At 59.0% G+C, this 9,270-nt stretch overlaps 1 protein-coding gene across 1 annotated transcript in view; it reads right to left on the reverse strand.

Moving 5' to 3' along the window:
* VOLCADRAFT_120555 (uncharacterized protein) overlaps positions 1-9,270 on the reverse strand; it is a gene marked incomplete at its 3' end in the record, with an annotated part of 26,758 nt that overhangs the window by 9,400 nt on the left and 8,088 nt on the right. The window contains exons 15-26 of the mRNA XM_002948049.1: positions 8,489-8,714; positions 7,877-8,016; positions 7,815-7,844; positions 7,396-7,567; positions 6,981-7,102; positions 5,701-5,723; positions 5,192-5,232; positions 2,802-4,324; positions 1,990-2,116; positions 1,719-1,911; positions 1,298-1,586; positions 397-435 (exon numbers count right to left, since the gene is read on the reverse strand). Of these exons, the coding sequence (XP_002948095.1) occupies positions 397-435; positions 1,298-1,586; positions 1,719-1,911; positions 1,990-2,116; positions 2,802-4,324; positions 5,192-5,232; positions 5,701-5,723; positions 6,981-7,102; positions 7,396-7,567; positions 7,815-7,844; positions 7,877-8,016; positions 8,489-8,714 (2,925 nt within the window). The remainder of the gene's footprint in view (positions 1-396; positions 436-1,297; positions 1,587-1,718; positions 1,912-1,989; positions 2,117-2,801; positions 4,325-5,191; positions 5,233-5,700; positions 5,724-6,980; positions 7,103-7,395; positions 7,568-7,814; positions 7,845-7,876; positions 8,017-8,488; positions 8,715-9,270) is intronic.

Below are 9,270 nucleotides of genomic sequence, written 5' to 3' on the forward strand. Positions count from 1 at the left end.
TCCAGCAGCCCCCGCCCCCGCCCCCGGCGCCCCCTCAGGACCCCGCTTCACACCCAACACACAAGAACCCCGGCGGCCGCCAATGATACACATGCCGCCGCCACCGCCGCCGCCGCCACGCGGCCGCTTCCCCGACCTGGTAACCGCAGCCATACTACTGCTGCCGCCGCTGCGTGCGCGACCGCTGCTTACAGCCGCGGCGGCGGAGGCTCCGCCACCGCTGCCGCTGCGCCGCACGGATCTGCCGACAGCGGCTGCCGCCGCCGTCGCCGCCGCTGCCTGCGGCAGCAGGTACGGCCCCCGACCTAGCTCGGGCTCCAGGGGAGCTGCTGCAGCGCTTGCAGTTGCCGTACCGCCCCCTCTGCCGGCTTCCTCCATGTCGAGGTCCTCCCCCACCTCCTCCGTGCACTCCAGCCCCGTCTCCCCGCGCTTGCACTGCGTGGCCACCCGGCGTCCAACACACGACACCAGCAGCGGAGGGGACGGTTGGGTTGGTTGAGTTGGTTGGGTTGGTTGGGTCTTCCAGGGTCGCCCTCACACACCATGTCACATCTCACGTCACACGTATTGTGTATCGGCCCTGCACCCCCTCCCTCCCCTTCCCTTCCCCAAAACGAGAGGGTTCCTCCCGGAGATTCCTAAAGTGCCGTACACGGGGTGGGTTGGGGAGTTTGGGGTTGCGGGGGAAGAGGGAAAGGAATTTCCCAGTGCCAGATCTCCCTCACCATCAACAAGCAACGCACACGCACGTACATGCATATCTACATATACACATGTTGTGGTAGCAGCATGACCCTCATGCGGCTCAGTCCGCTAACGTGTAAGGATTGGAAAACAGGTTATTAAGTTCTACCTAGCTGGGGGGGGGGCCTAGTCGAGGTGCACTCGTCGTCTGTGTACTCAGTTACGTATCTGCCGCCCGCCACCACCACCACCACCACCTAGTCGCCCGACGCTGAACTACAGCGCCCTCTCCGCTAACTTGTCTACTCTGGGCTCTTGGCAACATCATTACTCTCCTAATCAGCACCTACTTCAAACATCCCCAAGCAGCTACGGCCCCCGCTACAGTTTCATTGGTAAATGAAACGTCGCTGGTGACGTGTGTTCGGAGCTGTTCGTACTTCGGTACGACGTTATCCTCCGGTGTGCCACCATACTCGGCATCTCCCTCATCACGGCTCATCAGGCTACCAAATTACACACATGCATACATACACACATGCATACATACACACATGCATACATACACACATGCATACAGGTGTACATCCCGACACCCCCGGGGGTTTCTCACCTCGGAAGGCGCAAAGCTGATCCTCTGCCAGCTCCGACCAACCTCACCGCCGCCGGCGCCACCGCCACCGTCGTCATAGTTGACGACAGCCGCCGCCAAGCCCTGCGGCAAGCGGTGGGACTGCGCCGCCGCTGCCGCCGCCACCAACACCTTGGGCCCGGTAGGCGAACCGAGCCCCGGGTGCGGCAGCGGTGCGGCAGCCTTACCGGCCGGTGTCGGGGCGCAAATAGTGAGTCGTACAGTCCTGTCTCCGAGCGCCTCCCACATCTCGATACGCCAGTTGTGATATCTGGGGGTCGGGTGGTGGTTAAACCGTTGAATTAGTTGGTACCGTTGGGGATGGATGAAGGGAAGGGCTCTTGGCGGCAAGGAAGCACATTACACCCTCCCCTCCCCTCCCCTCCCCTCCCCTCCCCCTCACCCGCACGAAATCTCCTTGAGTCCCAGCACCCGGTACTGGCTGTAGCCCTGAGCATGGAAGAACTGCTCCACCTGCGCACTGAGAACCAAGTCGGAATGCACGGGGCCCCCGCTACTGCCGCCACCGCCACCGCCGCCACCACCGCCGCCGCCCGCAGGCACCCACTCAGCGCCGTCAGAGGTCCCGCCGGGGGCTGAGGCGTCCGTTGGGGCCCCAGCGGCGGCGGCGGCAGCGGCAGTAGCAGCAGCGACTGACGGCACCGGTGCCGCACCCGCAGGCAGGGGTCCAATACGCCGTACGACGACCGTGATGCCGTACTTGAGTATCGTGGTTGGGTCCATCACTCTCTCCGCGAATTGTCGTGGCATGATGACGGGCACCTTGGGGGACAGAACACCCTACCGCCGGGTGCAGGTGCAGGTGGTGTCGGGGGGGGGGAGGTGAGGGGGGTTGAGGGGGTGAGGAGGGATCACTGAGACGCGAGGTGGAGATGAAGTCGCACACGCGCGCGTGTGTGTGTATATGTGTTTGTGTGTGTGACGACTACTAGGGATACATATATGCATGTATGTATTTATGTATGTATTCATGTATGTATTTATGTATTGATGTATGTATTGATGTTTATATGTACTTGGGAGGGAAGGCCCATGTGGTGCCAATGTACGACAACAGTCACCCAGCCCTCCCCAAGGTTTTATTACAACCATCCTAGACACCCCCCGGGTGGCGGCGGCGGCGGCGGCGGCGGCCAAACGCCGTCACCAACCAGAGCGAGCTTTCGGGAGCCTCGCTGCCCGTCATGGCCTCGGGACGCCGCCGCCTAGCTACCTGCCTGCCTGCCTGCCTGCCTATGACACTGCCATGAAAATGGTAATCCGGATCATCATCATCATCATCATCATCATCAGCAATATCATCAGCAATATCATCATCGTCATCATGTACCATACTCATGTATATACGTATGTATATACATGGGGACAACCAACACCACGGTTCACGACAGCTTAGCCCGCCGCAAGCACCTCTCCCCTCCCCTCTCCTCCGAAGAAAACGTACGGCAGGTCAACACTGCCGCACCTTGGAGCGAACCGACCCAGCACACGGCGCCGCCATCGTGGCGGCGGCGGCGGCAGCAGCAGCAGCAGCGGCGGCGGCACCGTTGCCGGCTGAGGTGTCAGCGAGCGGTCCCCCGCCGCCCCTCAGCGGCCTGCTGGGACCCGTGTGCGGGGAAGGCACGTGTGGCGGCTGTAGCTGTGGGGATAAGGGCAGCAGTAGCTGCTGTGCCGGCTGCAGTAGCCGCCACACCCCCTCCTGGCGGTCGCGCTCTGCGGCAGCGCCACCGTGCCCTCTGCGAGCCTGATGAAGCAACATCTGCTGCTGCTGCTGTAATTGCTGCTGGTGGTGGTGGATCTGTTGTCCCCGAGGACTTAACATGACCGCGGTCCCGCCGCCGCCGCCGCCAACCGGGGCAGAGCGAGGACCCGGACCCTCCTCCGCCATCTCCGCGAGCTCCAGGAGCGGTCGCAGCCCTGCGGACATGACGCTGCTGCTAGCAGAGCCAGCAGCAGCGGCAGCGGCGCCTGGCGGTGCCTGGCTGTGGGAGCTGACGCAGCCGGCGGCGGCGGCCAGGGTTCCCTTGGAGGATGTGGACCTGGCGGCGGCCAACGCCGGGGGAGCTGGTCGCGGTGGCAGCGGCGGCGGCGCCAGGTCGGCAGGTGCACCCTCGTGCACTCGGGGGCCCCTCGGGGGCTGCTTGCTGTCCGCCGCCGCCAGCGCCACCCGACCCGACGGTGAGGAGGAGGACGACGACTCCCGGAGCATCCCGGCGGCGGCGGCAGCGGCGGCGGCCGCGAACAGCAGCCCCTGCAAGGCCCTGGGCTCGTCTTTACAGGTGGCCCCTGCGGCACCGCCGCCGCCGTCGCCGCCGCCGCCACAGTCCAGGGCTGGAGTTTTGTTAGCCACCGGGACGGAGCCCAATGCGGCGTGTTTTCGGGGCGAGGGGCCTGCCGGTAGGTGAGGGAGTTGTGACCAGGGCTTCTGCGGTGATCTGCTGCTGTGTAGGGGGCTAGGAAGGCGAAGGGCTGCGGGCTCAGCGAGAATGTTGAAGGTCTCCTCATCGCAGTTTAGGATACATGGGGCGGCTGCGCGACCGGGAGGCCTGGGCACGGGTTCCTCGCGCACGCCTGCTGCGCATTTCGCGTCGCGGTTCAGGCCGGTGGTAAGGCCTGGCAGGCCGACGGGTGCAAACTCATACTTGGGAAACAAACATAATGATGGTTCCTGCTTAAATTTTGTGCCGGCGGAAGCAGAAATGTGTGTCGTGGAAGGCACCGAAACGCTTTCGCCAATGTTCGTTGCACCCTGTAAAGTGTCGTTGAGCCGAACACCGGCAGCCTTGGCTGGACGATTGTTGTCAGTCCTTTCACATATCCTGGGCCGCGTTACCCCATCTCTAGCAGTTTCGCTGCACTCCTCGTCGGCCTCCATGCGCAGATAGAGGCAGCGAAACGCCTGGGATTGCCCCTCGTCTCTCACTCCGGTTGCCGTTACACACGTATTGGTGTGATGTTTCCAAATGCAGCAGATCTTGACTACAAACCCTGCATAGGGATACGGGACTTCGGCATGAGCGCCGTCGTGGCCGTATTGCTCATCACAGCCATTAAACCTCATCAGGAGTGAACAAGTGTACTTATTCCACAGGTGCGCGTACTTGCCTGCAGGAATTGAGCTCCTCCCACTTCCGTCACGCGCAACTGCACCGACTCTGAAACATTGGGTTCACAATTCCCAACATAGGAGAAAGGTTTCGTCGTTCCAAACAGAATTGTCTTCGATGATACACGAGCCGGCAAAGGGCGCAACCCGTCGAGCGGCCTCAGCCCCGTGTCCTTAACCGTTGACACGGGGCTCCAAGCTCTCTTGGTTGGGAGTCTAACTGCTTTCACAAGCCTTACAAAGCTTTCCTAGCTATGTTGTATAGCCGTTTAGCTGCCAATTTCGTCTAAGCAGGAGAAACCTAATTAGCCACTGCTACTTGCTTAAACGTTATGATGCAGCCATTTGTACCTGCACAAACTTGTTCTCCATTTTCTCAAAGACAATGGCGGTTAAACTCCTAAACGGCCAACCTAAAGGGCTGAATTCTAGTACGACAAGAATTTGGTTCCGATTATGGAGACCAATAAGGCGGCAACTTGCACTTCAGCCTGCGTATCTTGGCGACACTGCAAAGGTAGGGATGCCGGCTGCTCAGAAAAGCCTTTTGAGGAGGCCGTCGGCATCAGCCACGTGAGCGGCTTTGGAGGCTTTGGTTCTTTGAAGGATACCACGCGTAACTGCTCCTCTTTTATGAAATAATATCCTAAACCCATTAACTATGCATGTTGTATCGTGTTTGGAACGTGCGGTGCGAACGTTATCTCCCGGGCGTCTGCTTCTTATCAGGAAGCGAATTTCGCACTCACAGCGTTGGCTGATGACAAACAAGCTCTCCAGATAATTGAACCTGTCGATGAGAAGCCGCGGTGACAGTCATGCAGTACTTTGGGTTCGAATTGCGGCTAAATGTGAAACCCTGCGCTAGCCTTGTTGAGCTATCCGACACGCCAAACAAGAAGATGTGTGTACCAATATATCGATGTCTAATGCCTGTTTCATTTAACTCTGTGTGCTGTCTTCATGACAGCCATGATGGCGGTCCAGGGCACTGCAAAACGGTGTCTCGCTGCTATGTGCTTTGATATAAGGGAATAATCCCCTGAAATCTCGTGCCAGAACGCGATTGTCCTGTACAACCTTAACTCGTGCCCCATTCAGATATGCATTTTCCGAGGCAAGCACATCGTCTGGTGTGCCAAATGCTGGCTAATAGGTAGCACTGTGTCCCATGTCTTGAGCCAGACGTGATCGTCGGCAGTAGATACCTCATTTCCCAACCCCTTGGATATCTACTTCGTTTTCGACCCCCACCCACCTTGTCTGCCCCCTGCGAGCCCACTGAGCAGCAGTAGCAGCAGCCGAGGAAGAGGGCTTAAGGTTCTGGGTGCACTGCTTTCGTAAAACCCAAGGAAGCGAGGAGGCAGTAGTTGGGACGGTGCTACGCTCCGTCTCCATTCCTCCATTCTTGTCCCCGCAGTGTCGAAAGAATTGTTGTTGCCTTGCTGCTGCCCGCATGAAGTGCATCAATAGTTATGTGCATGTGTGTATGTATGTATGTTGGCCGCAAGGTGCAACATGTGTGGCTTTACAATAGCAGTCAGTCAGTCAGTCAGTCAGAGGGGCGCGGGGCGGAGTGGGGCGAGGCGGGATGGGGAGCGGACCAAACCCCATATGAAATCCCGTATTCACCACCACCACCACCACCACCACCACTAGCATCATAACCCCTATCAATGCCCAGGGTAGTTCTATTGGGATCAGGCGAAATGGCTTAGGTGATGCAAGTACGGCAAACGGCAGTACACCGAGAGATTACTACGAGCAAATGAAGTCTAACTCCCGCCGCCAGCACCACTACCACAGCTTCGCGTCGAGCAGAGTACAGATTCCACACAAAACGCCCAAGTGCCGTACGATACCTGTGTGGCTCCAGCACTTCAGGCAAACATCTTCGGACATGAACGTAGCGACTTACGTCATATCCGATGGATGCGAGGAGGGGAACCCGCAGCAAGCAAACACACATACACACACATGCACAGCCGCATTAGGCCTGCACCCATCACTCCACACAGAGACATACATACATGCATATATACAGATATGCACACAGTATTGCTAGCCGTACAACACAATACACCTTCGAAGGGTATCGCAATCCATGGTGTAACAAACACACACATATGCATACATACATACGCACCGAGGCGTCGCCGGGGCCCCGTGTGCAGCTCTTCAGTCACCAACCCAAGTTCGCAAGAGTGCAATAGCAGCTAGGGGTCCACTCGGCCCCTTCCCCCATATGGATGGTAGCGTCCCATCACCATCACCACCATCACCATTACCCCCACCACCATCACCATCACCACCATCACCATCACCATCACCATCACCATCACCATCACCATCACCATCACCATCACCATCACCATCACCACCATTACCCCCCCCACCCCCCCACCTCTATCTATCAAAGGCCACTCAAGCCGCGTCGCCGCCCTTGCCTTCCCGATCCTCCCGATCACCCAACGCGGTGCTGCTGCTGCTGCTGCTGTTAGTGGTTCCCTGTGCTGGCCCCAGCGGTGGTGGCCCCACCAGGCTGAACACCACGGGCATCAGCATAAGGCCCACCAGCAGCGCGAAGCAGATGGTGCCAAAGATGAGGGAGAAGAAAACCCGCAGGATGGTGGAGGTGGAGAAGGCTAGGGGGATGGTGCCTGGGAGCGGGTGGGGGAGGAGGGGGGAGCGTGGCAGGGTTGGGTGGGAGAAGGAAGTTACAGTACCGGGGGTCACCTACGATAGGGGGTCGGGGAGCCCCCTAGCTGCTGCTGGAGGAAGCAGGGATCTCCCCCTGGAGCTTCCTTACAGGGGAGAAGGGGAAGACTGGGTCCTGGCGTGGAAGGGGAAAGAAGGGGGAGGCTCTCCCTCCCCTCTCCCTTCCTATATCTCCACGCACGTGCTCCGCTCTCCTCCTTTCCACACGAGCCCCCTGGGCCCCACTGGCACTTACCAATGAGCGCCGTGATGCCGCCCGCAAATACGGCACTGCCTGTGTCCGCCATCGCCGCCACCATGCGGCCGTTCAGGGTGCCATCCGCCACCACCTGCACAAATCGCTGAGCGAAGTACACCGAGTAATCCACGGATAGACCTGTAGCCATAATCATGTTGATGATGGAGACCTGATGGGTGGGGAGTTGGGGGGTTTTTGGGGGTTTGGGGAGTTTTGGGGAGTTTGGGGGGAGTGAGTGAGTGAGTGAATGAGGGAGTGAGCGAGTGAGGGAGTGCTGATGTCCTCAGGAGGCATTCGAGGGAAACAACTGTCCAACAACCGCCCGACCCCCCCCCCCCTTTCCCCCCTTTCTCCCCCTTTCCCCCCTTTCTCCCCCTTTCCCCCCTTTCTCTCCCACTCCCCCCACTCCTCCCCACCTGGTTAAAGCGGAGGTCCAGTATGAACATCTGTCCGAAGAGGAAGTAGTCCACAGGCCCACGGAGATCATCATGAGCACCACCGCGCGGAGGGAGGGGAGGGTGAGGGCCAGCACCACACCCACACCCGCCACAGCCAGCAACACGTACTCCATGGTCATTGTGCCGAGAATGGCGTCACCGCTGTCGTACACGTAATTGTCTGTATGTCAAGTACGGTCCCAGAGGAGCTGAGGTGAGGGAAAATAATAAATATACTAATGAATAATAAATAATAACATAATTAGTATAACTAATAATAGAATTATAAGTAATATAAATAACAATAGTAATAACATGCCTTGCCAAGTAGTAGTGGCGAGTGAGTGTACGTGTATTTGTTTTGGGGAGAGTTGCCCATGGAGGGGGGTACGTGGAGGGATGCTCACGGGCGCCCCCCGGCCAGCCTCCTGCTCTCCCTGCGTCTATCCACGTCGCAGTCTGCCTCACACTGGCCCCTCCCCTTTAACCCTAATTGAGGCGCCGCTGTATTGCGCAATCTGACGAACCCAACCCCCCCCAACCTCCCCTCACCCTTTAACAACCTACGCAATCCCACCACAAGATTACGGTACGACAGCGCCTAACAGGACCCACCCACCCACTATCACGTAAGACCTGACCCGCCAGCTCACCGTTGTACATAAAAAACACACTGCCCGGCGCAAGCGCATTCTCGGCCCCATAGATGTCGCCATTGATGCCCTCCTCCAGCTTCCGTATAGACGTAATCAGCTCCCTGCCGTACGCCCCGTTGTCTCCCGCGGCCGCATGTACGACGGGCATGCGGCTGCTCCACAGCTCTTCTCCGGAACGAGTCCACAGAATGTCGTCCAGGTAGCCGCGGCGGGCGCCCAGGAACTGCGGAGGGGCCCCGGGGGGGGGGAGCGGCGGGGGTAATCACGGCGAAACACACACGGACACGCACAGTCACACGCAGGAGGAGAAAGGACACCACTAGCTGAACGTTCATGTCTATAAAGGGCACGCGGAGAGGGGAGGGGTTGTGTGGAGGTGGCGGGTGTGGTGTATCTGGGGTTGCCGGGACACACAGCAGCAACAACCGAATGCAACGGAGCTAACACGGAACGTAACGAACCGGTGCAACTGCGGGTAGGTGGCCAACACAGCACAGTCAGGGCGAGCCGATACAGCGCAGGAAGGATACATAGATAACAGGGATAAGGGAGACCTACCACCTACCTACCTAACTTCCCCCACCTCCCTCACTCAATCACCGCCACCATCCTAACCTCCTCTCCTTCTCGTCCTTCACTTCCTGCACCCCCCAACACCCCCCAACACCTCCCAACAAACCCCCAACAAACCCCCAACAAACCCCCACAAACCCCGAACATCCCCCCAACAACCCCCAACAACCCCCCAACAACCCCCCAACAACCCGCAACAACCCGGA

Source organism: Volvox carteri (assembly GCF_000143455.1).
Source record: "Volvox carteri f. nagariensis unplaced genomic scaffold VOLCAscaffold_8, whole genome shotgun sequence".
Classification (NCBI taxonomy): Eukaryota; Viridiplantae; Chlorophyta; class Chlorophyceae; order Chlamydomonadales; family Volvocaceae; genus Volvox; species Volvox carteri.